The sequence below is a fragment of the Orbicella faveolata genome, unplaced genomic scaffold (genome assembly GCF_042242905.1).
Source record: "Orbicella faveolata isolate gen_17 unplaced genomic scaffold, um_ofav_v1 contig_25, whole genome shotgun sequence".
NCBI classification, from domain to species: domain Eukaryota; kingdom Metazoa; phylum Cnidaria; class Anthozoa; order Scleractinia; family Merulinidae; genus Orbicella; species Orbicella faveolata.
Window position 1 is genome coordinate 14,039,056 of NW_028301553.1, and position 27,361 is coordinate 14,066,416.

The 27,361-nt window shown below is 40.2% G+C and overlaps 5 protein-coding genes and 1 long non-coding RNA gene across 6 annotated transcripts in view; 3 read left to right on the forward strand and 3 right to left on the reverse strand.

The window, feature by feature from the left end:
- Positions 1 to 146: 146 nt before the first annotated feature.
- Positions 147 to 5,203, reverse strand: LOC110069443 (G patch domain-containing protein 1-like). Its single transcript, XM_020776964.2, has 5 exons — positions 4,610 to 5,203; positions 4,102 to 4,359; positions 3,622 to 3,763; positions 2,438 to 2,924; positions 147 to 1,936 (listed from the first exon to the last, which is right to left on the reverse strand). The coding sequence occupies exons 1-5, from the start codon at positions 5,144 to 5,146 to the stop codon at positions 553 to 555; spliced, it is 2,808 nt and encodes a 935-aa protein (XP_020632623.2). The 5' UTR covers positions 5,147 to 5,203; the 3' UTR covers positions 147 to 552.
- A 24-nt stretch (positions 5,204 to 5,227) lies between these two features.
- On the forward strand, positions 5,228 to 13,733 carry LOC110069444 (dynein regulatory complex protein 9-like). Its single transcript, XM_020776965.2, has 13 exons — positions 5,228 to 5,362; positions 5,730 to 5,929; positions 7,220 to 7,325; positions 8,223 to 8,289; positions 9,063 to 9,191; positions 9,801 to 9,882; positions 10,026 to 10,121; positions 11,023 to 11,088; positions 11,701 to 11,775; positions 11,992 to 12,075; positions 12,277 to 12,324; positions 13,127 to 13,228; positions 13,483 to 13,733. Exons 2-13 carry the CDS (start codon positions 5,744 to 5,746, stop codon positions 13,606 to 13,608), a joined length of 1,167 nt encoding a protein of 388 aa, XP_020632624.2. The 5' UTR covers positions 5,228 to 5,362; positions 5,730 to 5,743; the 3' UTR covers positions 13,609 to 13,733.
- Positions 7,754 to 27,361, reverse strand: part of LOC149109077 (uncharacterized) — a 48,323-nt gene continuing 28,715 nt past the window's right edge. Inside the window, exon 3 of the long non-coding RNA XR_016208383.1 lies at positions 7,754 to 9,139. This is a non-coding gene — a long non-coding RNA (uncharacterized LOC149109077). The remainder of the gene's footprint in view (positions 9,140 to 27,361) is intronic.
- Positions 16,156 to 18,291, forward strand: LOC110069445 (alpha-1A adrenergic receptor-like). The gene has a single exon (XM_020776966.2). It carries the CDS (start codon positions 16,212 to 16,214, stop codon positions 17,091 to 17,093), a length of 882 nt encoding a protein of 293 aa, XP_020632625.2. The 5' UTR covers positions 16,156 to 16,211; the 3' UTR covers positions 17,094 to 18,291.
- LOC110069472 (beta-2 adrenergic receptor-like) lies at positions 22,545 to 24,018 on the forward strand. Its single transcript, XM_020776995.2, has one exon. The coding sequence runs from the start codon at positions 22,726 to 22,728 to the stop codon at positions 23,692 to 23,694; it is 969 nt and encodes a 322-aa protein (XP_020632654.2). The 5' UTR covers positions 22,545 to 22,725; the 3' UTR covers positions 23,695 to 24,018.
- Positions 25,780 to 27,093, reverse strand: LOC149109078 (beta-3 adrenergic receptor-like). Its single transcript, XM_089294785.1, has one exon. It carries the CDS (start codon positions 26,937 to 26,939, stop codon positions 26,058 to 26,060), a length of 882 nt encoding a protein of 293 aa, XP_089150911.1. The 5' UTR covers positions 26,940 to 27,093; the 3' UTR covers positions 25,780 to 26,057.

The window sequence follows — 27,361 nt, forward strand, 5'->3', positions numbered from 1 at the left end:
GGTAGCAGGGAGATTGGTTCCCAGCTAACCCGAGTACCCGCAGGCGATGTCACGCATTGTCACGCGATGGTGCAAAAATGCCAATATCAAATCACGCTACGGAGGGGTAGGTAACGTCTCAGTCAATGATCTCTTGAGACATCAAATAAGTTGAAACATTTTATTTCTGCGCAAGAGGACACATGTATCATTAGGGAACATGTCGATCATTTTGATTCTCTTCATCAAAGTGCGACATACAGTCTATTGAATTACTTTCGCAAAGCGCGTGTATACCGCAAGGTTATAAAAAAAACATTTTAAACACTTGTTATTTACCAGTCTCGTGCACAGCGCTTTGGTTTGAACTTGAAAAATGATTAGTATCCAAAATTACTATCAAGTCAAATTGACAATTGGGAGCTGGTCACAATGACCGTGACAAAACTGGGGCGAGACGAGAAGGAAACTCTAGTCCTCAAATTTCGCGCGGCCATTTTATGCATTCACTCGCCTTTTTCGTTTCTCGTCGACGGTATAAGCGGGAAAACAATGACTGCTCCTACACTACATTCACATGAAATCAGCTGCGCGCATTCTCTTTCCCGCTTTTAAATTCTGCAGATTCTTTAGCTTACTAAGAATCTGTTTATCCTCTGACACACGAGTTTGTCCCAATGATTGGCTAGAGCAATCACGTCCTTTCGCTTTCTTGTCAAGTCTTTCCTTCTCGTCGTCTCGATGTTTACTTTTATGCTTGTGTTTGTGTTTTCGCTTCTCCTTGTGTTTATGCTTGTGCTTCGAGCGATACTCGTCTTCACTGTCCGTAGAATCAGAATAACTTTTCTTTGTGTCTTTTCGTTTTTCTTTCCGTTTTCTACGTTCAGAATCTTCTTTATTCTGTGCTTTGTCAACGCTGTGTTTTTCTCTGGAGAAAGAACGCGAAGAAGAGGGCTGGTGCCCGCTGGACGGAGGTGCTGGCCCGAAAATTTCCCTAGCCGATTCAACTTCATCGCTTTTTGCGTTTTCAGTCACTACAACTTGCATGTCAGTCTGTTTTAGTTCTTTTCCAGCAGGCTTGCTAGGCGAATCCTGATTTAAAGTTCTATGATTAGAAGTAAATCGACTAGCTAAGTTGTTGTCTTCAGTTCTTAAATCGACATGGCTGCTCGAAGCCTTTTCTTGAGGCTTGTTCTCCGAAGCTTGAATCGATATGGGTTCGGTTTCTGCTTTTTCGTTCTCGCCGTCATCTTGGTCACTCGCTTCCGATTCTTCCGAAGATGAATCAGCGAATATTGCTTTGAACAAATCCATACTTGGCCGCTTAGGAGCAGAATTTACTCCTTCATTTTGTGTTTCTTTCGTTTTGTCTTCTTGTGATTCACTCAGCTGTGTATCACTTGATCCTATCCCCTTTTTACCAACAGACGTGGTTACGGACGGCACTACAAAAGCTTTCGTCGCTAACTCGGAATTTGCCGACTTTGAATCGGAAGGTATCGGTTCATCGACAGATTTCGATGTCGTTCCGAGCCTTTCCGACTTACTGTCGTTGTTTGAAATCGTCGGCAATGGCTCGTAAGTCAAAGCACGGGGTTGTGGCTGTGTTATAAGATCTCCGAGTGTAAACTTCGGCCTCCGAATTTTAGGTACACCCACAACACGAGAACCTGGATATGGATTAGGAATGTTGAATCGTTTACATAAGGTGTTCTCGGGATGCCACTCGAAGGTATCCCGAGTTAATTTCCCGAACATTTTCATACTGGCCGCTTCTGTTTGGTCGGAAGAACCCGACGATTCTTGAGCTGGTACCTCTTCGTACACAATTCTGTGGTCGTCGGGTTGTTTAGCCGAAGTAAACCTGGCCGCCATTGTAGAATTCATTGGTCTGTACAAGGCGGCGGAGCGGGCAAATTCCTCTTTTTCGCGTTCTCTCTCCCACTCCGTCAGGCCACTGCAAGACAAGGTATGTATCGTGAGTGCTCACTCTTGACAAACAAAACAAGGACAAGTTCAAATATCGTCCTATGCAATCACGAGGCCAAAAAGAAGATTCGTCTACAACGCAAGAAAGAAACTAAATGAAACAATTTTGAAGGGGGAGAAACAGTTCAAAGGAAAAGAAAGCAAGAGTCTGTAAGTAGAGAAACGTTAATCTAATCAAAAAACAAAAGTGCACGTTTTTAGGTAATGTTCGTAAGAACCCGAACAGTTTCCGATAACTCTTAACCGATCAGAGCACTGTGCACCGAAAGTTATCGCGCCAATTCGTCTTCGTAAAGCGGTGCGATGCGACTTGGCAACCGTTGTCACAGAAACCAAGGCCCCAGTAAAATCTTTGAGATGTTACATTTAAAGGACTTGTTGAAGAGACTACGATCTACATGTAGGAAATCTGCGAACAAAGAATGATGCTGATTCAGGAATGAAGTTTGCACTATTTTTTGTTGCTTACCTGTCGTGAACCTGTTGAGAAACCTGCCCTCCTTGTCTTAGTTTCAAAAACTCTTCGTAGCGGGCCTGTTTGGCCGAGTCTTTCATAAACGGTTTAAAACTACTATGACTACTCCATCGGCTGGACGACCAACTCTTTTGCGTTGAATCACTCGATAAAGAACCTTTTACTGTAGAAGGCATTGTGCTGGAAGGCTTGGTTGCCTTATCCTTCGATACTGACAACACTCGCTTCTTATCCTCTTCGGAGAGATATTCAAACACTGACTTTTGAGGTGCTGGGAGTGGTTCTTCTCCAAGCATTTCTCCTCTGTCTGACGCAGTTAGAGTCTTTCTGTTTTGAGCAGTTTCTTTAGAGGACTTTGATTCATTTATGGAATCAGCAAACTTGTGAGTGCAGTCAAAGCCTCGTGGCACCACCGGGGGAGGGAAGGGTTTCATTGCATCCATGGCTTTGGGTGTGGCAGTAAAAATTGACAATGCACCACCTAAGTCCCAAGAAAGAAATCAACTATTTAGTCTCATGATTGAAATGTTAATTATCTTTACCGATTTCCATACATTTCCCTCAATGCATGTTCTGAGAGTTTGGTAGTATATCAAAATAACATCCTCTAGTTGATGACTTTCAGTATGTTTGACATCTGAGTATTTGACAATGCATTAATTATGCTCAGAATATGGCTGTTATTAAGTTTTGAGTCAAACATCAAGGGCCCATCAAGTATACTCAGCCATAAATATGGGTTATTGACCAAATGTGAGGTCAAGATAGCTGGATATTAGTCAAGTTCTTTTTCTGTGTGTTTATGGACTGAGACAGAGTCCAGATGCATAAACAGCCAAAACAAAAATGAGGCCAATATCCAGCCATCTTGACCGAAGAAGCTTGGTCGATAAAGGATTTACTATATGGTTTTCAGGGAAAATTATCTTGCGGGACATGGTGGGTAGTCCCAAGTGGGCAAGACAGCTCCATCTTGCTCGCTCAGGTAGCCAATCACAGCACAGGATTTGGTTCATCTTGTCCACTCATGGAGCTAGACATGTAATATTAGGAGTTACATGTTATGGCCCTTGATAAAGGCCCTGTACACAGGGAAGCTAACTTCCAGTTATATTTAGAACATCAACACTAAATGAGTTGCAACTAATACACCATTGGGAGGGCCTTCTCATACTAACCTCTAGTATTTTCTTTAGGAGGGCCAGTCCAGCCATGGAGTCCAGTAGTTGTATCAGCCCTGAGTTCTATGTCATAGTTAGACATGTGGTCTACAGCATAGATGTTATCGTCAGCCTCCTCAAATGCACCTACACCAAATGCCTATGTACAAAAGGCAACAAACATACCAAGGTCAAGCTCTGTTAACACAGACAAAGTGGCAGTAGATAAAATGTCCAAGTGTTAAGAAGTAGGTAAAATACTCAGAGACAGATTTTATGCACAAAGATTTTGCCTAACAGATGTTGACAACATGAGAAGAAAATAAGTTTAAAATACTATAAAAGAACTACTAAAAGAGGAAGTGAAGCATAACTTTGATTCTTCTCCCTATTAACTTCATGTCAGGACTGGTGAGCTAGACTGACAGCTATAGAGAAAGAGGACATGGAAAGAGGGGGCTTAAAAATGGGATACAAGGCACTGCCTATAAAATATACCTCCCCAGAGATGCCCTTCCGTCCCACTCTAGTTGATACAGGATCAACTCCAAGCCAGTTGTCTTGACCAAACAGTGCAGTAGATGGGTCCAGTCCTTTGTAACCAAGTCCATGTTTATCATCTTTTGGGGTAAATGTGAACACCTCAACATCTTTCGGTGCAAAGAGCAGACCAACTGCAAAAATGTCCTCTTCTTCATCATTTCCCGTTGCTGGTTGTGACGAAGATAAACCCGGTGGCAGAGAGCAACCATACACCTACAAAACAAACATATTATTCTTGATTACTGCACCTTTCAATTAACATGCCAACTCTGCTCAATCAATGGTTTTATGTTTTGTGCTCTCAGTCAACTTAGCAGACCTCTCAGGAAACAGAAGTTATAAAGCTGTACTTCAATGAATCAAAAGGTGATGTCTCCTGGCAAAACCCCCAAAGTCTCCCTCTAATAAGCCGACTTATAGCCACTGTCTTTTTCACAGTAGCTGCCAAGCTTCCATTTTTCACCTTTTTCTTGGTTCTCCTTTCACGAGCTCCAACCCCCTGTCCTTCTTTCCATCCCATCTTCTTTAGCAGTTCGACTCCCACGGACATTTTCACTGGCACTACGAGGTCCTGTAGTAGGGGTCCCCCTGGGATAATGCCTTCTGACAAATCAGAAGTTACGACACGTTTACGTCGATTCTGTTCACTTCCCTGGGATAAAAACTCTTCCTTTGTAGCAATTCTTTTAGGCGCGATTCCAAACTCGTCCATATCCTCATCATCCATAAAATCTTCAGGTCTCTGTGCTCTTTGCTCGCCTTTTTTCGAGCGAGATGATACGAAAGTGGATGGCTGCCAACCCTCTTTCGTCCCAACCGTGTTGAAATATCCCGCTGAAAATCCGCCCGTGAAAGCGCCATGGAATCGTCTTCTTCCCTCAGCATCTGTAACAACTTGCTCGTGTATCGGAACTGCCTTTTTGCGCGGTGCATCTTCTTCTACAGGTTCAAATGGAGTTCCAAAATTCGCGAGCGTATCTTCATCGTCGCTTGCCGCCATCTTGAAAAACCTGCTGTAAACAGCGCATAAATCAGCCTGACAAACCGCTGATCAGTACCCTCGCGCAAAGGATCGTTGGTTGTTATGAACGGCGACATAAACGAAGGTTGCTTAGTTACGAGCAAAGATGGCGGGCAAGAAGACACGAATCTGTTAGCTGCGATCAATTCGTCATTTATTCTCCTCAGAAAAGCATATTTAAGATAGATTTTTCACGTAAGTAAGAAAGTAAGAGAAAGTTTTACTTTTATTTCAGTGTTGATTATAAATATAAGATTTCTGAAGTGGGAAATTTCATATTTGCGGTCGACCATTTATACGAACAATGTTTTCGTTTATAACTTACGCTGACATTTGTTCGCGTCTTACGCATTCCTTTATGAAATGCGGGATAAATTTAAAGCACATTTTTCTTACTCAAATACAGAGTGAAAAAAAAATAATTTGCCGAATGATTATGAAATCCAATGCCTTGATCTATTGGTTGGAACAAAATAAGTCTTAAGCAAGCTTATAACTGTTTTCTGCAGCAAGGTTTAGTTCAGATTATTGATTCGTTTAAGTTTTATTCACGTTCCACCAGGTTTCGAATTCAAAATGCTGTCCAGTTTGGATGCAATCCACATTTCAGCAGTGTTAGAAGACTGCGTAGATCAGCTGGCGATCTTAGGTCATATCATGCCACCGACATTGGAAGGAAAGCCGGATGCTGCACAAATTGTGGACGATGAACTGGGGCAGATTTTGCAGGATCAAAGGGATCTAGAGTCCAGATATGAAGTGGTGAGAAGCAGAGATTGTGCATGAACGTGAAAAAGCACCAGTCCCAGACATTTATGCATTCCCAAGTTTGCGCTCTTAGAAAAAATTCTAGGGAGCCCTTCGGGCACCCAACCTTGAAGGCTAGGGTGCCCAGAAGTCAGGCTTGGTGGGCCGAACGAAAACAAAAAAATATCCAAAAATTAATTAATTGATAATCAATTGATTAATTAATTGTAATTATGTAATAACGTTATTGATAAATATATGATAACCAGTTGACCCTGAAATATAATTTGTCTTGTATGTTTCTAGGGCATTTATCCTATTTAGAGATGCCAAAGATAAAGGCTCACATGTAATTTTTTATAATACTGTTGTCAAAAGTCCACAAAGAAAGTTTTTTGTTACATGTAAAAAATTAAGTCCTTTTCCAATTCCCTATTTTCCCTCTATAGTTCACATTCTTCTTCAATTAGGGATTTTTCATGCACAATATACAAAGCACAAGAACTAAGAACACTTTTTGTTGACGCTGTACAAAGTAAACAAGGAAACTGCTGTCCGTATCACTGCAGGCCAGTGTTAAACGTACGCATTGAACCAAGCCATTGAATGACCGATGTTTTGACTTCACAGATTTATTTAAACATTCTGAATTGAGCCATTTTGCCTTGTAAACTTGAATGCAACACAAGACATTAAAAAGGGAAAGTCAAATTTATTATTATGAGACTGTTTTCATCTCTAAGTTAAATCTCAAAAAGGAGGTCGCCGGGCTGGGTGACTAGGTACATTTTTCTTGTCACCCGAAGATGAAAGCCGGTGACTGGGCGCTGCTAGAGCACAGCCTTGATTCCACAATAGCATATATACAGGATTCTCATTGAGTGCTGGCAGCTGCCTAAACAACTGGCTTCTTTGATTTCCGAGCTGCCTACTTTTCATGAAATAATACATGTGTAAGTTGTTAAGAGTAATTAGGGGAAACACAGGTTTTTTTGGAATGTGACTGAACCTTGTCTGACTGTCCTTGTCTCAGGGCAGTTGAGGCTGTAGCTTGAGAAGAGGCATGGGGTTGGGGTGTGGTATACATTTTCAGTTATGCTAGCACTGTAGAATAAAAATTGAAAAGAAATGTTTTTGATCCCTTCATATTCTTGGTGTTTTGACCTTTTCCAAATCTGATCTTTTTGGAGGAATTATCTCCAAGAGAATGCGTAAAATTACATTTCAGAGCCTCTAAAATGTTCAATCCATCTTTTCTATTTCTTTTCTTGTTTTATTCGTTTGATTTCATTACTTGTGTTGCAGCTTATGAGTAATAGAGATGATCCCAATTCCAACCACAAGAGCCAGCTTAGAGTAATGGATGATTCACTGCCTTCTGTAGCAAGATCCTTACGAGACAGCACCAATGGTATGTACGGAGTGGATGATGCTCTGTTAGCTGTCAGTGAGATTGGATAATGGGGGTGTGGGGGGAAGAAGGTTTGAGAGAAGAACTGCTTCCTTTGGGATGTTCTATGTCTCAGTACCTAGTGGAACTCATTGGAATCCCAAACTGATTTGGTATTCATTAGGGATAAAAAAGATGCAGTCTTTCTTCAAGGGTGCATAGCTTGTAAACCAGATAAGTGCCTAATTCCAGTTTCTGTAACAGGAAACAACTACATGTACATGTGAAAAGATTGCCTCCTCCTTGGTACAATACTGTTCCACTGTGGGCTACCCCTCCCCCTTACCTTCAGCCCATTGTAAAAGTTTGCTAGTACTGCGTAAACGTAGGTGAACGGAGGGAATGCAACACAGGGGCCCAAGAACATAACACAGTGAGTCAGCCAGAGCTTGAGCTTGAACATTTTCTCTTTCCAATCCTCACATTCTCTTAACCAATTACTTGACATATTAATTTTTGAAGTAAAGTTCATTTATAATTTTGCATTAGATTTCACCAATTGTGTAGTGAAAAGGAAGTGAAATTTACTTGTAAGGAATGACCTTCACATCTTTCTCGTGATACAAAATGTGAACATAGACAATGGAGAGCCCTGCATACAAGTTACCTTTTAGGACAAACACTGACCAAAATCCATCTCTAATTGTATGTGGGATCAGTGTCACTTGAGGACTTGATTATACTCAGCATTGTGCTAACAAATTAAAATTCTTAAGCAACAACACAAAAATTGACTTGTACTAGTGCTGTGTTTGTAATATTGTTGTTACTTCCCAGTTTATGGTGTTCTTAGTGTTCTGGGACACATTTATTTAACTGTCTTTTTCTCTAATCATGTTTTTTTTTATCCTTGTGTAGCACTAAACAGAAGTTTCAGGCAAAACCCCTTGACAAATGACAGTCTATCAAAAATTCAAGCAGATAGGTAACCTAAAGTCTTTATGTTTTGTTTAATTTCTGAGTATTTCAGCCTCTACAGGATTACATGTAATAGGTTTGACACGGGGCAGTGTTAGGGCATTTGGAAGAACAAGGAAGAACAGTGGATTGAAACCCTCTAGTCTGTAACCATGGTTCTTCTTGTCCTTCTAGTTTCCATAGCAAGGCTTTGTGGTCTAAAAAAAAAAATTTGAGGAGCCCAAAGGGTCCTAACCATGAAATCCTGAGTGCCTAGCACTTAAGGTTACATGAACAAAGTAAGTTTTTCCAGTTGCCCAAAGGCAAAGTTAGTCCCCTGTGGCACCTGGCACTTCTAGAGCACAGCCCTGCATTGCATTAAGAGACTACAAAATAATAGTATTTTCAATTGACAAGCATTAATTAGCAGTATGCATTGCCATGTATGTAGAGGGCTATAGCTACTGTTTGGTACAAATGCTTTACTTTCTCTGCACACACTGCATGCCTACAATTCTATGATGTACCACAATGGAGGCAAAATTAACAACTAGGTTCTATGTTGCCAAGTGTCTGTTCAGTAATTGATCACAGATGATGCAAAATGTGGACAGAACGGGGGGGGGGGGGGGGCACACAAGGCGATAACTGGGTATGTTCTTACCACATTTTGATTTTTTCTGTGATATACCTGTTCTACTGAACAGACATCAACATCATACATTCTTTCTGCTTTATATTATACATACATGTACAGATAGAAAAACATAATGTTAAGACAACAATTTCTTATTTGTGCAGAAAATTCCTCCAGGAAGTTATGGAGGAGACACTTAGTGAGGTTGTTGGCAGCAGATCGTTTGACTCCCTCGTCAAAGCTGTAAATACAGAGAAAGAAAAGAAAGCAGGACTTCAGCAAACTATACTCAAGTACGTATTATTTACTGTATGTTCAGGATGTATTGAGTGTGTCTGATGAGAACAAATACTCAGTGCACACTTTAATTTAATTTTTTCCTTCAGGTAAACATGTTCTTGTCAGCAATCTTTGTGTAGTTGCTAACTATCCAAATCATTCAATCAATGATCTGGCCAATCACAAAAATTAAGTTACCATACAAATAATTGACTATAAGTAAGAATCTGACTATCACAACTTGAAAGAAAAACATTGACCAGTACAAAGGGCAGGAAAACAGACATACACCAATATATGATAAGTTAAGGTTTTGTGTTTTCGTGTTTTTGCTCCGATTTGTTGAGTGATTGATTCTGGTTCCTTGAGGATAATAAGGCTAAAACTAGCCTCCTACACAGATACTCGAAGGGGGTTGTCACATAATTTATCACAAAGATTGTGTGATGGTTGTCACACATATCTCAAAGATTGTGTGACAAGCTCAAAGTACCATACGTCTAGACGCTTAGGAGGCTAATGTAAAACAAGACCTTTTGAGTCGTGGATAGTTTGTTGATATTCTAGGCATTCTAATAACGGATTCACTTCTATCTATATTAATATTTTGTGTAACTTTACAGGGAGGAAGAAAGCCGCAGACTTGTGAAAACTCTCCAAAGGCAACTGGGAGATGTGAAAAAGGAAAAAGAAAGTGAAATACAAGTGAGTCTCGAAAAACTTTCCTTTTTAACTCTTTTGGTTAGTATGACCTTCTTTGAAGAATTATTCATTGGTAGATGTGGGTTGAGTTTTAAATTAAAACCATTTGAAGATGCTAACAAATGTTTTTACTTGAATAAAACCAGCAAAGAAATGAAATGATTGCACATCTCAAAGATCAGTTACAAGAAATGAAGGCCAAAACAAGCATGGAAGGAAAGTACATCAAGAAAGATGCTGAGGTAAAATTTTCAAACCTGTAGCACACTCTTACTTATTGTGATAACAAACTCAGTTAGTAATTGTTTCCTACATGTAGTACAGTTTTTGAAAAATAATAAGATAAAGTCTGCATACGAGCCAAGTGGCCCTTTAGGTCAGAGCTTATTCCGATTTCTGTAGCATGAAGCGACTAGGAGTATTTCTAGTCTCCCCTGGATGGGATGCTAGTTCATCGCAGAGTTACCCCCATCATCAAATTAACCGAGACCCATTTATACACCTAGGCATAGAGAGACTAAAGTGTCTTGTCCAAGAACACAACTCAATGTCCCCAGCCAGGGTTTGGACCCAGCTGCTTGATCCAGAGTCTGGTGCACTAACCATGAGCCCACCGCACCTCCCTTGACAAATAATAGCAAGCCATTATTAAGTGAGAGTGACCAATGATGGGGAGAAACTTGAAATATGAGCATCACATTTTCAAATTTCCTTTCTATTCCCTTTGAAGTCAGCAAAACGTAAATTGTTCTTTGTCATTTAGTTGTTGATGGTGACTGTTAAAGGAGCTCAGTTACGGTATTTTGAGTTATTTTGGCCTTGTACAGAATTACCTTTCAATTGAGGGAAACCTGAAAATAGTAGTTTATTGAGATAGAAAAACACTGAAGAGATAATAATAACCCTTAAAGGAACGAGGATGGTTAAGGATGGAGCAGACTGACACGGATTACAAACAACGAACTTAAAAAAAATTTAGGCTGAACTTTTTAAGATGCACAAACCGTTACTTAGCTCCCTTAAGTATTTATTCCACAAATGTAGCCGGAAGAGACTTTTATCCATTTTTCTACAGTCAATAGCCAGTGAGCCTACTTCACTTTTCAAATTAACAGCATTTGGGCTGTGCCTTTCTCTGTTTAGGTTCGCGTCAGCTGCACACAGAAACGCTGTCAGCAAGGGGAGAACGCTCTGAAGGAAGATCTTGAGGTACAAGTTACAGTTCATTGTACCGTACATGAAGTCATGCATGTAGACATCTGAAACACCACCGACGTTAAATGAGTTTGAATCAGCAACAAAAGCTAATAGTGTGCGGTAACCTGGATACAGAATGATGAAAGGAGATGACAAAAAAAACGTTTTGGTTCAGGTTTCTTTTCTGAAGACAATCTGTAGACTTTTTGCTTCACAAACAGACAGCAATTAAGCATCCCCTGAAAACATACTGATGAATAAACCCTTTGTTTGTTTGCTGTTCATGAACGAGTTAGGCAAATGGACAGTGGATGTGACAAACAAGAGTTCGTTAAACCAAAGTTGCACATTCACTAATACATAATCCAATTCAGCTGAGCTATTCAGCTTTAGATTTGCCTAGAACATCACTTGTGCAACTCTACACCATTTGTCACGGTTTTGTGGAAGAAGCTGTAGGTTATGGAGTGATTCCTCGTTCGACCAAACCATCCTTCACAGTGCAATATTTATCACTGTACGTGTAACAGCTTTTAGTGGTTTTTATGCAGTCGTGACGGGAGTTGTTAATCTGCTGAATTCCCCTAATTTTACGTTTTGTTCTCGTTTCGTTTCGTTTGGCAGACACTGCGTTACAAAATAGACGAAGAAGCTCGCGTCAATTCCGAAATTGAGACCTATTTACGCCAACATCACCAAGTAAGTGAAAAATATACTCAAATGTATGCTTTCCCCGTTATTTTGAGAAGAATAAGCGCAAAATACAGTGTTAGTATCTGAGAAAATTCTCTCCAATTTTTTTTTTCTGAGATCCCTCGGTTTGTCTGGAAAATTTCGGAACGTTCTTGCAGTTCATACAGGTTTAGTCTAGTTTTAAATCAGATTGATGTGAAGATTTCATGTTATTTTTCGCAGATACTGGAAGACAAAGTGGAATACTGGATGAATAAATATGATAGAGATGTGGAACAGAAACAACATGAGCTGGATGTTTTGAAGGTTTGGCGTCCTAAAAAACATCTAAATTTTCCTTACAATATCGATGGATTATAAAGCAGACAGGAAATAAGAGTAAAGAAAATGATCACCAGGAGATAGTTTTGATGTACTGCCAAATTCTCAAAATTGACATTCAAAGAAATGCATAGCAATGAGTAAGGAGAATTAAATGTTTTATCTTTGTTGTCATTTATTCTTTAGGCCTCCAAAGCTAATGATCTCGCAAAGCTTCAAGAACTCACACAAAAGGTAAGAAAGTTGATGAATGAGTGGGTAACCCAGTTTATTACAGCATTTGTCGTTCTCTCAGACTTTCACCCGTGTTTTTATTTAGCAATTAGACTATGAGCTCCAGATTTCTATCGCGGGATAAGTGACGAAGTCAACTACCCCGCGATAGAAATCGAGAGCGACTAATCTAATTGTTTTACTATAACTGGTCTACTAGTGGTTCAGAACTTTATCTAAATCCTCTTCACGGACACTTCAAAAACTCAAAGAAGCGGTCGCCAGTTTGTTAACAAGCACTCACTGCTACGCTACTCACTATCTACAACAGAAGATGGTGAGTAGCGTAGCCAATCAGAGAAGGCCAGTCGTGATAGAATGCTAGTAGATTTATACTAAAACGCGATAGAAACAATGAAAATATTCTCTCTTTCCTAAAGAGTGTAACACAACTCAATCATTTCGTTCTCGTTCCATAAAACAAATCGCTAACCATGCATTTGCCCAACGCGCTTGTCAATCCCTAAAGAATATGTAAGTGATGGCGGCTTTTTTCGCCTATTGCGTGACGAAAAGGAACTGAAATTTACATGTAAGGAATAACTTGCACGTCTTTCTCGTGATGCAAGCAGTGGGCAGCATATCAAGACAAGAAGATTGATTTAGTGATACTAAACAGATAAATTTATTTCTCTCGCCCAGAAACACAACATGATCCCTTGCTGTGAATCGAACCCGGAACTCTTGATGTCGAGTCTAACACGAAATTCTATAAGTAATGGTCGTCTACAACTGTAAGCTGAACGTTTGTTTTGATCCACAGTATTCCGATTATGAAAAGGTTGTGATCGAGGACCGTGTTGCTAAGGAACAAGCCAGACGAAAGGCAGAGCAGGAACTAGAGGAACTCAAGGCTGCTACAAAAGTAGGTTCAAAAAAAGGTTTTGCCATTCCGTGTTTACCATGCTCTAAAAGCTTCAAAGCCCACTAGATAGCCGTTTTGTTTTGGTCGCTAAATGGGGGGTCGTAGTGCCATAGGACTTTCGGTTCCAGTTTTTTGTTTCGTCCAAGGCGTCGCGCGGCTGACCGAAAACGCGCGGGGTGTAGGGACGAGTTTGGAAAGCGGGCTACTAAATTTAGGCTCAACATGCTCAAGCATGGTTTTGCCTTTTCTTTCAGTTACAGTCCTGGTGGAGGGGGACCATGGTGCGTAAACAGCTAGGACCGTACAGTAAGAAAAAGAAGAAGAAAGGAAAAAAGGGAAAGAAATCCGGAAAAAAGGGAGGAAAGAAGAAGAAGAAGTAACTCAAACCTCACCACTAAACAACGCTGTATAGTAAATTGTAATCATTTGTATAGGATGAACAGCTTTATGGTAACATCTCAAACTTGTGTAAATTTTTCAATAAAAATATCGATTTGAAAGGAGACCTTTTTTTACGTGATGGTTTAAAATTTGTTTTCGGATAATGCATTTCTAGCGTTCTGATCGGTTCACGGAATCTCAGTTACCAGCCGTTATACCTGTGTTTGACCGTATATGGAGAATAAGTGCGGGAAGAGTCGCTTAGTGGAAAGTTCTGTCGGAAAAAATGGCTGACAGCAGCACATTTGGTACGCATTCAGGAAAAATATCGGCCATCCTAGAAACTACAAAAGGTCACAATTAACTCAACCGCCTAGAGTTTAATGGACGCATTCAATCGAAATAGATTTTGTAGATGTACAGCAAAAAGCCAGCGAAGGAATGAAGATGACGAAGTGTAAAAAAATTCATGAGAAGATCCAAAACCAGGGTCGTAGCCTGGAAAAAAAAATCATGAATGAGGCAAAAGATTGTTACAATATTTTGGCTCTATTTCACAGTCATGTAAATCAAAAGAAGTGGACAACTTGCATCTCGAGGCTATATAGTTCGGCGTACAAACAAGCAATGACATAACGTGATGTATCGAGCTCGAGAGGTGATAAATGAAGATAGAGCCCTCTGGCATTGTTACGAAATAATGCAAACGCAACAGTAGGAGGATAATTAAGGAGATGTGAAACCTTATGAAGTCATATTAGTCGTAGGTCAGAGACGTTACCACAAACAAAGTACCGCTAACCACCAAAGCTAACTTAGCTCAGTCAGTGCTAGACGCGTGACCAAGTAATAAAATCCCTGACCATACCTGTACTGCGGGTTCCCATTTTATTTTCTATTTTAAGAGTAAAACCAGGACGTGCATTTTAATTATCCGCTTCCTTAAATTAAAACGAAAATAAACTGCTTTTTGTACCAATATAGATTCCGTCATGAAAAACGTGACACTTCCCACGCTAAATGCGTCACGTTATGCAATATTATTCTTACACTTAAAACACAATTTGCGTCAAAGGGTCGAGTGCAAACATAAATAGAAAACTAAACTACTCACTCGTTAAGCGGATTCGCTACGGCCCTAAAATCCCAAAACAATATCTTTCAGCAAGTGAAACCAGATTTCGGCGTAAAATTAAGCGTAGTCCTTTACTAAAGCTTGTAACCTGACATTTAGATCTTATCCTTTTGTATTTCATGAGTGAACTCGATCGATTGTGAGCCTCACAATAATACTAATAAAGTCGCGTAAACAAGGACTGAACTCTTGTCACATTTCACTTTAGCAAGGCGTATAATTTTCTGCAAAGCTACTACCCCGCCTTACGACCACCCCGTTAATACGACCACCTGGTTATCACGGCCACTTTACTCTGGCCCGAAGTAAAGCTCAGTCAGTCATTTTCTTATTTCAAGAACTCCTTTGATACGGCCACCCCGTTAATACGGCCAGATTTTTGTGGACCGTTGGTGTACTTCGGATTTCACTGTGAATCTTTTGTCGTTTGACACAGTTTTCCATTATGTAAACAACTTTGGAAGTGATTTGCGAGGAAAACTATGTTTCAGTCTAAAACGTGTTTTGTAGGCGTAAATTTACGTTAGCTAAGTTCCGGCAGTGTTCGAAAATTGTGTTCGAAATCTCTCTGAAGTGAGTCAAAAACTGTCCGAAATGAAATGTCCAAAATAAAACGTCCGAAATTTTAATGTCCTGAATTTTTTTGCAAGTAATGCGTAACCGTTCGATAGCAGAATTCATAAAACAATTATTCCATTCTTGTTCGATAAGACGTGATTATAACAACCGTTTGTTATATATCACCTGGTATCCAACGTGGGGTTATAATAATTGTCAATTATTCATCCGATGAGCTATTATTACCAGGTGGAACAGCACGGACGAGATATTTCCGGACATTTTCATGTTATTAGAAACAACCTGCTTCATTTCTCTCTTTTCAAAGTCAGATATGAATTTCTGCCCATTGCTCTTTATAGTGTTTACATATTTAACAGGACACTTGCAGGTTTTTGAAGAAAATCACATTAACCTTTTGAAGAGGAAGATCACTGATTTCAAATTCAGGCAAAATTTTGTTCGATTGTGACAGGTTATTTGCCACGCTATTGAATTTCTAACTCGACTCCAAGGTTTTAACATTAAAATGAAAGGAAAGGCATAATCTCGAAGTGGCTGATGAAATTATATCAAAATCGTGTTACTCTAAGTTGTGTATAGCTTCCATATTGTGTTGGCGTGTTACGTGATGACTTAACTTGACCGACGTGAGAGTAAATTTCTTCTTTTAAAAAGCTTCCCTGCATGCAAACACATATTTCTAGAGAAAACCACTAACATTAGACATAAAAATCGCTTTATACTGCTTAAAAAGTTAACGGCAATTAGTCCCTAAGGCTTATTTTGTTGTCAAATGTTGCGTCTGGAAATTTATTCGTCTCACGTTTTGCTTTGATAATTACTAATGGAACCAGCTGCAATAACCACCTGTCTTTCTAAACTGAACAGGCAGAAGAGTAAAGGAACATGGAGGAAAATTGCTCGCTAATCTTGACTACCACTTCTTCTGTCATTTTAGCCTCGTTAAATGGCGTTTCTGGCTTTTTGACAATAATTGGTAACTCAATTATTCTTCTGGCATTGTACAAAACACCTTCGCTTAAGAAGACAACCTCAAATTATTTTGTTGGCTCGCTGGCTTGTGCCGATCTCTCTGTAGGTCTGTTTGCTAACTCCTTGTACGTGGCTTTAAGTGGCTTTGTTTCTCTTCAAGAAATTCAAGAGTTAAAGAACGCTGAAACTTTTGTTTGGTTGTTAACTACAACTGTTACAACTTTTAATTTGTGTTTTGTAGCAGCTGATCGTTACGTCGCCATTATTCACCCTCTGCGATACCCAGAGGTGATAACGACCAAGCGACTCTTTCGGGCAATTATTTGCATGTGGATTTTCGCTGTTTTATTTGCTACCATTCCTTTTTACCTTCCGTACAGCGACTTGCCGAAACTGTGGATAGCTGGTTCCTTTGTGACATTTTTCTTTCCTTTAGCAGTGCTTTTCTTCTGCTATTGTCGTATTTACTTGGTTGTTAAGGAACAAAATTCTCGGTTGAACAGACAGCCCACCTTCGACCGTTCAACGCCATCTGCGGAAAAGTTGAAAAACAGAAAAGTAGCCACAACCTTTGCAATTTTGACTGGCGTTTTTGTTGCGTTATTTCTGCCGACGCTTGTGGTAAACTTTCTAGGCATGGCCTTACAAAGACAATGTCATATAGTAAAACTGAACATGGCTTGGTTTTGGGCAGCAGTTGTGTCGTTTACTTCTTCTGCGATAAATCCTTGGATTTACGCAATACGAATGACAGATTTCAAACGCGCCATAACAGTGTTGTTAAGCAGGGCGTGAAAGACTCAGAACAGTATCAGGGAATGATATCATAGGCGCAACTAACAGATCTTTTCGGTCCCGGACATTTGTTAAGATGCTGACTGAATACTTGAAAAAATAATTCTGCGGGTCTAGATGGAGTTAAACTGTTAGCTGAAAATTGTTTTAGCCTTTACTATATATCAGCTGAGAAATAACACGTTTATAAACCGATGGCTGAGGCCCCTTTTACATTACGTCGGAGAAATTTGAAAACGCAGCTTTATTTCCGCGGCTAGGCCTACCGTCCACACTAATCCGTCACGAAAACGGAGCTTTTCGAACGGAGGAATTTGAAAACGCGGGCTTTGCATTTTAGTACGCACGGAAAACATTTTGAAAACGGAGTTTTTCGAAAACGACGACGTTACAATAACCATGTGATTCCCCTGACAGAGTTTTCCTCAAACCTGAAAAATCCAAAATGACTGGTGATTATTGCGTTTTGAAATTTCTCTTGCGTAGAGTAGACGGGGCGTGAGTCTCGAGATCTACAAAATTAACGGCTAGCCGAGAAATGGGCGGAAATTTTTAACGGATAGCTAGTAAATTTCCAAAATTTACTGGCAACTGAAATAAGAGCACCCCATTTAAATCCTCTACAAGTGTAGTACGGTGTAGCATTGAAAATCTTTTAACTTTGCAGCAGACCTTCAAACAGAATAAGATACATTGGCAACAAAATTGGAATTTCAATCTGCCTCGCAAGGCCCTCATATTAACTTATTTTTTTATTCTTTGTCGGTTTTTAACTTTCACTGCAAATATCTTTTTAAAGTTAATTTTATTGCATTTGATCCTGGTGTGACACTGTCAGCTTTAAAACATGACGCTGTTTTCAGTGCTAATTAATTTCAACTTATTTTAATCTCCATGTCCCTAGTTGTGAACCACATTATGATTTGGTCCCGTTTACTTCCTGAATAAAGACTAGTAGTAATAAAAGATTAGATTGAGCAGTGCCTTCACGCGTGCTTTGCATGTTTGGTCAACTTTAGTGACGTTTGAGTAGCCCAATAGAAAAACTAAGTTTGATCGAATGACAGATAATAATGAGATACGATCGTGAAGTTGAAGCATGCGATAAAAGTGCTTTTAACTAATTAAGTATTAACTAGTAGCCATACTATTGTAATTTGTAATTTGTGATACGTGTAACTTGTTAAAGATGTGTTACTTTAAATAAAAAAAATAAATAAAAGAAAAAAATTAAGAATTAACTTGCACTGAACAAAATATTTTCCATGTCGAGGAAAAGGTTGTTGTTATTCATCGTGGTAGATGCAATAATAAGGTGTATTATCGTTTGTCTCACGATGTAGTCACTTGAGATGTAGATCGCGACGTTTCGACTGCTTACTGCTAGTCTTCTTCAGGCGATAAGGTCGACTGATTGCACGGTATCATTTATATCACAAAGGTCGGCTGTGATTGGTGCATTTCGATCCTGCTATTGTTCCATTATTCCGGCGAGTAGCTGTTCCCTCAGTGGTCCGCTGTTGTACCGTTCTCCTGTTGTTGTGTTTCTTGATCGTGGGTATCCATGCTTCAGGAATTTCAATTCCACTATCCCTGTTGATGTTGTTAGGGTGAAGTCTTATGTGAATAGCTTCCTTGACCCTACGTGTGTACCAGTGAGGATCTCGATCAATAAACTTGACCTCATTCCAGATAGGATAGTGGCCGGTCTCGTGGGTGTGTTCAGAAACGGCGGAGGTCTGGGTTCGGGCGAGTCGTATATCCCTGTCGTGTTCTTTGATCCTCTCCTGCATAGATCTCCCTGTTTCCCCGATGTAGACTTTGTCGCACTCACAGGAAATCCTGTAGACAACACCATCTTGTTTAGCCGGGTTGACGGTGTCCTTTGGTCGCACTAAGTGCCCTGGGAGCCCTGTATCCGCGGTTATTGCTAATCTCTACATGGAGATATTTGAAGAACAAGCAATAGAGTCCGCACCTTGCAAGCCTAAGATCTGGAAACGCTACGTAGATGATACTTTCACCATCCTGGATCGGGATAGAGTTGACGTCTTCCTGCAACACCTGAACTGTCAACAACCATCAATCCGTTTCACCATGGAGATCGAGAACAACAACAAGATCGCCTTTCTCGACACGTCAGTTTACAGAGAACCTGATGGCCGCCTTACCACCAGTGTCTACAGGAAACCAACACATACTGATCAGTACCTAGCGTATGATTCACACCACCCTCGTTCAGTAAAGCGCGGTATTGTGAAGTGTCTGTACGACCGGGCTAAACGTCTCGTCACCAAACCATCAGTAATCGCTGGAGAGAAGAAACATCTGTCATCTGAACTTGTTTCTAACGGATATCCCTCCTCTTTTGTACAGAAGATCACAAAGGCACGAACAACCCCAAGAAGAGAGCCTGTCGCGGAATTTAAATCCACCGCCGTTTTACCTTATGTCCAAGGAGTTTCGGAGTCTCTCCACCGCTGTCTAGAACAACAAGTCATTTTAAATTATCTTTTACTAGCTTTTGAGTCCTAACGATGTATTTTTAATAATTTTAGATTTTAGTTTTTAGGTATATATTTTATGGCAGGTCCACACCAGCCCTCTGGGTTGCCAGACGCAGACCTGCCTCATCAAAAATATATGTATGTATGTATGTATGTATGTATGTAACAAGGCATTCGCACCGTCTTTAAGTCCGACACGACACTTCGGTCACACTTAGTGCGACCAAAGGACACCGTCAACCCGGCTAAACAAGATGGTGTTGTCTACAGGATTCCCTGTGAGTGCGACAAAGTCTACATCGGGGAAACAGGGAGATCTATGCAGGAGAGGATCAAAGAACACGACAGGGATATACGACTCGCCCGAACCCAGACCTCCGCCGTTTCTGAACACACCCACGAGACCGGCCACTATCCTATCTGGAATGAGGTCAAGTTTATTGATCGAGATCCTCATTGGTACACACGTAGGGTCAAGGAAGCTATTCACATAAGACTTCACCCTAACAACATCAACAGGGATGGTGGAATTGAAATTCCTGAAGCATGGATACCCACGATCAAGAAACACAACAACAGGAGAACGGTACAACAGCGGACCACTGAGGGAACAGCTACTCGCCGGAATAATGGAACAATAGGAGGATCGAAATGCACCAATCACAGCCGACCTTTGTGATATAAATGATACCGTACAATCAGTCGACCTTATCGCCTGAAGAAGACTAGCAGTAAGCAGTCGAAACGTCGCGATCTACATCTCAAGTGACTACATCGTGAGACAAACGATAATACACCTTATTATTGCATCTACCACGATGAATAACAACAACCTTTTCCTCGACATGGAAAATATTTTGTTCAGTGCAAGTTAATTCTTAATTTTTTTCTTTTATTTATTTTTTTTATTTAAAGTAACACATCTTTAACAAGTTACACGTATCACAAATTACAAATTACAATAATATGGCTACTAGTTAATACTTAATTAGTTAAAAGCACTTTTATCGCATGCTTCAACTTCACGATCGTATCTCATTATTATCTGTCATTCGATCAAACTTAGTTTTTCTATTGGGCTACTCAAACGTCACTAAAGTTGACCAAACATGCAAAGCACGCGAAATATTTTCCAGTTAACGCATTTGAACTGTTGGTCACACTTAGAATTCAATTTCAGATCGAGAAACACTTGTAACAAATATTTTTTGAGGAAATAAAGTTTTGACCAGCGACCCTGCAAGACAGCGCGTCGCCAAATGTTTTTAAATTTTGTGTTTGTATTTGTTTACTTTACTCGAATTTACATCTTGTTTTTACAAATGAAAAAGGTGAACCATTCTGAACACAAAACACGACCTTTTGGCGAGTTACGCAACACGGAAAGTTTGTTTTTTTGACAAACAATTATGGCCAAAACGAATTTGCTGAGCTACAAATCGAAAAATTTATTTTCTGATCACAGAAAATTTGCCGAGCTACACGGAAATTTGCCGAACTAACGAGCTTACCACAACTCCTGGCCATCTGCCGTCGCCGAGCTACAAAACATTCTTTCCTGATGACGCAGGCCTTAGTTACTTGTTGTCGAAGGCCAGCGGGTCAAAATATAAGTAGCTTTGCTGAAATCATACACACTTCGAAACTATACGGCGAATTAACAAATTGACGTCAGTTTTTTTGTGTGTCTGTCCTCTTAGTGATGATAAATTGCGTCATAACATTGTCAAAGTGGCTGTGGAACCACAAGCCGCAGGCGAGTGGTTCCACAGTAAACTTTGACAATGTTATGACGAAATTTATCATCAATAAGAGGACAGACGCATAAAAAACGGACGTCAATTTGTTTTTTTTACAATAGTAAGACCCCAAAATTGTCACGATCAAATGTTGGGAATAAATGAGGGGAAAAGACGCCGTAAACTTGCCGTGAACAAAGATGAATGAAATTTATTGAAAATGACGCGAACATTGTCGATAGCTTTCTCGCTTTTTGATTGCCTGGTGGGGGAGGGGGGGGGGGCACTGCCTGCTTAAAAAAGTCCATAAAATCTCATTGGCTAAAAAGTTGACAGTTCGACTGCTGAAAGTTGAACTTGAAAGCTTGCATAAATTAAAATTTTATCCGTCTGTACTCTTATTCATGATGAAAATGAGCCAATCAGCGCGCTAGAAATTAGACAGTTATTGTTAAATATGACTGCGTGCATGCGCTTATGATGTAATTTGCCCCTGCTGTGGGGGAGGGGGGGGGAGGGTGCAAATCGGCGAGCAAATCCGTAAGAAAAATTCTCGATACAAACTGGATTAGGATTGCGTTACACTACTTGAACGCAATTATTGTATGCTCCTGGTATAAGTAGCCGTGGTTACGCTAACATACACTGACATCGCCTCAAAAGCAAAAATGTTCTCGATATTGTTTCCCCGTCATGCACCTACTGCGCTCGCAGACAACATACCGCTGCCTAGTGCCGCGATGATTGCTTTACAAATTGTAAGATGGCAGCTCTATTTCATAATAAGTCGTTTAGCTCTTCCCCACCCCAGTCCTCCCTGGTTGGATTATTTGAAAACTATACTATACGGTGAAGTGATCAGTTTAAATGAGACAAACAAATATAACTTTCACAAATCCAGGTTGGTTTTGATCCTAAATCTCAAGTCTCAAAAGTTCGACCGAATACCTAAATCATTTAAATCAAACCTCTACTAACGGCGAATATTTTATTCAAATCAGTTTCCGTTTTTTAAACATTCTTTTTTTTTTTGGATTATTTTTTTGGAAAAATTTTCAAGTTGTGCCTGTAGCGAAAAAAAGTTATTAAAACATGGAAAATGGAAAATGGTATTTTGGAGAGAATTTAAATATGGACTGAAAGTAATTGAAATATTTTGGAAGTTACATCCTCTGACCTTCATGTAAAATCACATTTGCCAGAAGGTTCGAAACTACTTTAAGTTGAAGTTATTCTCACTTTTTAAACGCTACACGTTTTAGCCGTTTGACAGAAAATTCCTTTCTACTAGTACTTCACAGTGTTTTCTAGCGCAAGGCTTTATCAAAACTGACTTTATCATTTCGCGTCACTGGTGATCTCATCTAGTGAAATTGCCTCCAGCCAATGGTGGAAAATTGTTCGCAAACGTTAACCACCGAATCTTCCGTCGTGTTAGCATCGTTCAATGGCTTTTCTGGTATTTCAACTATAGTTGGTAACTCGATTATTCTTCTGACATTGTATAAAACACCTACTCTCCAGACGATCTCGAACTATTTTGTTGGCTCGCTGGCTTGCGCCGATCTCTTTGTGGGTCTATTTGCCAACTCGTTGTACGTGGCGCTAACTGGTTTCGTTTCTCTTCAAGAAATTCAAGAGCTAAAGAACGCTGAAACTTTTATCTGGTTGTTCACGACAACTATTACGACGTTTAGTTTGTGTTTCGTCGCAATAGATCGTTATGTGGCGATTATTCGGCCTCTACTGTATCCACAGATTATGACAAGAAACCGATCCTTCCTGGCGACCATCTGCATATGGATCTTCGCTGTACTATTCGCAGCCATCAGTTTTTGTCTTCCGTACAACGACTTGCCGAAGCTGTGGATAATTGGTTCTTTTGTGACCTTTTTCCTTCCTTTAGGTGTACTCGTATTCTGCTATTGCCGCATTTACCTGGCTGCAAAGGAACAAAATTCGCGGTGGAAAACAAGACAGCCCACTTTCGACGGCTCGACTCGACCTGTCGATGAGTTGAAGAATACAAAAGCAGCTTTGACATTTGCAATCATAACTGGGCTTTTTGCTGCATTGTTTCTGCCAACGCTAGCTGTAAACTTTGTTGGAATAGCCTTACAAAGACATTGCCATAGAATATGGCTCAATATAGCATGGTTTTGGGCGGCAGCTCTGTCATACACTTCGTCGGCCATAAACCCTTGGATCTACGCCATTAGAATGGCAAATTTCAAAAAGGCCTTAAGACAGCTACTGTCGAAGACACCAAATTCAAAAAGCAAAATCAAACCGAATAACGTCCTACCGCGTCTTAGAGCCTTTAGGCGAGTGTGTATACCAAGAGAATTCAAGTAACTCGTGGGATATTTCATAGTATACCACTCGAAAGCGTTGCATAATTAGTATGTACTGAGGGAACATCAAGGGATAAATTCTGGGATGTAAAGACAAATTAAAAACTCTGTTATGCGACATTCACGACACTGATATTTTATTACCAATGGAGGAGACGAAAATCAAATGTCCCAATAATTGACATGTATTGTAGCTTTGTCTTCAAGCGATTTATTGCCCTCGGGGACATTGTCAAGTTTGCGAGTCGCTCTTTCGAAGGACGTTTTAAAATATTTTAGGCGTAAAGGATGCTAGGTAATAAAGAGCATAAGATAGTTGAATGAAGCATGGCGTGCTCAAATGTTGTTCAAATGTTGTTGTTTATAGTGGTCAATGCGCTTAGCTACACCTAGCTAGTTCACAGGCATGCCACTAAACTGACAGAAACAAATATATTAACTAAACAAATTGGCTTAAAAATCCCAACTGGCGGAAGGGCAAGTTGGCTATTTACATGCAAGACCGGGGAATTGAACTAGGGTCTACCGAAAAACAACTCCAGCTTAGTGGTCAGAGCGGGACTTAAACCGGTGACCTCCGAATTTCAAGTCCGGCGCCCTAACCAGTCGGCCACGCTCCTCCACTTTGACGGTAAGGTCAGAAGTGAAACCACATCGAGCCGTTATCCGGTCAGAGATCTAGCACCAGAACAATAAATGAAGTAAAATCTTTCATTTGTTCAGACAGTTATCTTCTTAACATTATGAATATGATGATGAGTAAAACATAAGATGTTGCGCAACACATTTCACTATAAGTACTGAATAGCCGGGGATACATGAGAGAAACAGTATCGAGACATTATCCACGGAGCACACAGATAATCTGGTTTAAAGTGCCTATGAAATGAAATTTTCGACCTCTTTTTTATTCCACAAAATTGAAGTCTATATTGCACTGATTCACTTTGGATCTATTTTGGTTTTAACTACAGTCGAACCTCTACTAACGGCCACTTCATATTTTCGAGCCAGTTGAGAGATTCGCCTTTTCGCCTTCCAACGCTCTGGCTCTCCACAGTGGCCAGAAAAATCTGTTCGCAGGGTGGCCTTTGTAGAGAGGTTCGCCTGTGGCACATTTTAACAAATAACCCTTCATTGTTTCTTTTTTCCGGCCTTTTTTTAAAAGTGATCAGAGTTACTAGACAGTATCATTTACAAGATAATACGCCTTCAACCTCCTCTGTCCCAACTCAGGTCAAAAGACAGACAGAGGGCATATTTCAGTCGAACCTCTAATGTCGGTCACCTCCCCACAACATCTACCTCTCTACTACACTTACCTATTTTCGTAATAGTCTAGAGATCTGTTATGATTTTAGCTTTCTAACAATGGCCATCTCTCCACAATGGCGAGTAAACTCTATCCCCACGGTGGCCGTTGTAGGGGAGTTCGACTGTAGAGTACATACAGTTATAAAAGGTTTTAAAGTGACTTGAAAAAGAAGGTTATCTCTGGCTCCAAGTGCCTTCTCCTCTATTCCCCAAACAGGACCCAGGCCTTCTAAGCTAAACTTTCCTTTGGAGCTTAGTTTTTCGGGCAGGACGCTTGGCGGATCGTAGCTTAGTTGAATTCCAAGCTGCAACCCCGTGCTAGGAGTAATAAAATATCCCGCCGGCAAAACACAACGGCAACGAGAACAAGAACTCGGTATTACGAAAAAAGATTTGAGGAACACTGTACGGTTAGGTAGAAGGCTAAAAAAAAAAAAAAAACGCACACGAGAGGCAATTTTTCAAGTCTTCAGCTGAACATAATTCTGACAACCGACGGTCTGAATATAAATCTAGATAAGTACGAGATTCCAAAGTAAATTAAATTTAATGCTGGCGTTATCTCAGGAGTTGCTGTTGTGATATTATTAAAACAGAGTTTACAACTTGTCTGTCCGCTTTGTTTGCTTTTTCTTTGTCACGCGAGGATGAATGTCTGCCTGATTTCCATAGACACATTCGATTTCTCATGAAATCTGGGCGAAAATTGACCACTATCTAATGTATAGCGAGTTGTCTGGCACGAATGTCCGAAAAAAAATTGGTTAGCGAGTTCTTTTTAATCTTTTTTTTTTTTTGGAACAGCGTTTAGGCGTATTTAAACTGTCGGTTTGTTCTGTAATTTTCTTAAGGAGCTGACCGCACATAAGTTCATTTGATCTGATCTAACGTCTCCACCTCTTTGCACAGGACTTCGATTTCCATTGGTTAAAAAGCGGGAAGCCACAAACAAAGTCAACAAAATCTCACCAAGTGCCAACCGCATATCGATCTTAGGTAATGTTCATAGTAGCTATGCGTTCATGCTGATATCGAAGATGTCACGGCTTTTTAAATTCTGCACAGTAAATGTTTTATGGCTCGTTTGAAATCTGTCATTCGTATAGCGTAAATCCAAGGATTTAACGTAGAAGAAGTGTACGACAGAGCTGCCGCCCAAAACCACGCGATGTTAAGCCTGAATCTGTGACAACGGCCTTCTACGGCAATTACAACAAAGTTTATGACAAGGGTTGGCAAGAAGAGAGCAACAAAAAAGCTTGTTATGATTGCAAACGTCACAGCTGCTTTCCTGTTTTTCAACCCCTCGGCCACTTGAGCTGAGCGGTGAAATGCGGGCTGCTGTTTCCACCGAGAGTTTTGCGCTCTCGCAATCGCGTAAATGTGAAAATAACAAAATAAAAGTACTCCGAGAGGAAGGAGAAAAGTCACAAAAGAACCAATTATCCACAGTTTCGGCAGGTCGCTGTATGGAATATAAAAACCGATGGTTGAGAATAAAAGAGCGAAGATCCACATGGAAGTGATTGCTTTAAGAAATCGCTTTGTGGTTACTTCCGATGGGTATCGTAGAGGTCGAATAATAGCGACATAACGGTCAACTGCGACAAAACATAGGTTGAAAGTCGTAACAGTCGTAGTTAACAACCAAACAAAAGTTTCAGCGTCCTTTAATTCTTGTATTTCTTGCAGAGAAACAAAGCCACTCAAAGCCACGTACAACCAGTTAGCAAACAGACCCACAAAGAGATCGGCGCCGGCTAAGGAACCAACAAAATAGTTAGAGACCGTCTGGAGAGAAGGTGTTTTGTACAACGCTAGAAGAATAATCGAGTTACCAACTATTGTTGAAATGCCAGAAACGCCATTGAACGAGGCTAAAACAATGGAAGAGGCCGCGTTTAACTTTGGCGAGCAGTTTTCGTCTTCCATTTGAGACGGGTGCGTGTTTTTCGCCTCAATTGGTGAACAAAAACTAATTTTCCCTGTCTTTGTAGTTGAATAAATAACACAATTCCGTGTGGTGCACCTGTGATCACAATTGACACAAAAACGAGTGGATCACGATTAATTAAAATCTGTGGCGATAGGCTCGAAAACTGTTTTTTCCAAAACTTGCTTCTGTTTTGGTAAACACCTTCAATGAAGACATTCTTTTAATTGGCAGCGTTACGTGGCAACAACTTCAAATTTACACGGATACAATTCACATCCAGCTGAGAACTTGAATGCAAAGACGTATACAAATCATCGACTAATTCATCCTTCAGCCTCCATGCGATTTATTTAGATTATTTGTTTTGGAGTCGAGTTAGAATTATATTAAATTTTTTTCTAAAATTAGGCATTGTTTG

What these genes read in the sequence shown, in the direction of transcription:
- LOC110069443 (XM_020776964.2), bottom strand. Translation starts at nt 5,146, where the DNA reads ATGGCGGCAAGCGACGATGAAGATACGCTCGCGAATTTTGGAACTCCA. An exon ending in AAAGGAGAACCAAGAAAAAG is followed by an intron (nt 4,360 to 4,609) that starts GTGAAAAATGGA and finishes TTTGTTTTGTAG; the next exon opens with GTGTATGGTTGCTCTCTGCC. An exon ending in TCCTAAAGAAAATACTAGAG is followed by an intron (nt 2,925 to 3,621) that starts GTTAGTATGAGA and finishes CTTGGGACTTAG; the next exon opens with GTGGTGCATTGTCAATTTTT.
- LOC110069472 (XM_020776995.2), top strand. Translation starts at nt 22,726, where the DNA reads ATGGTGGAAAATTGTTCGCAAACGTTAACCACCGAATCTTCCGTCGTG.
- LOC110069445 (XM_020776966.2), top strand. Translation starts at nt 16,212, where the DNA reads ATGGAGGAAAATTGCTCGCTAATCTTGACTACCACTTCTTCTGTCATT.
- LOC149109078 (XM_089294785.1), bottom strand. Translation starts at nt 26,939, where the DNA reads ATGGAAGACGAAAACTGCTCGCCAAAGTTAAACGCGGCCTCTTCCATT.
- LOC110069444 (XM_020776965.2), top strand. Translation starts at nt 5,744, where the DNA reads ATGCTGTCCAGTTTGGATGCAATCCACATTTCAGCAGTGTTAGAAGAC. An exon ending in CTTCAGCAAACTATACTCAA is followed by an intron (nt 9,192 to 9,800) that starts GTACGTATTATT and finishes GTAACTTTACAG; the next exon opens with GGAGGAAGAAAGCCGCAGAC. An exon ending in ATTTACGCCAACATCACCAA is followed by an intron (nt 11,776 to 11,991) that starts GTAAGTGAAAAA and finishes TATTTTTCGCAG; the next exon opens with ATACTGGAAGACAAAGTGGA.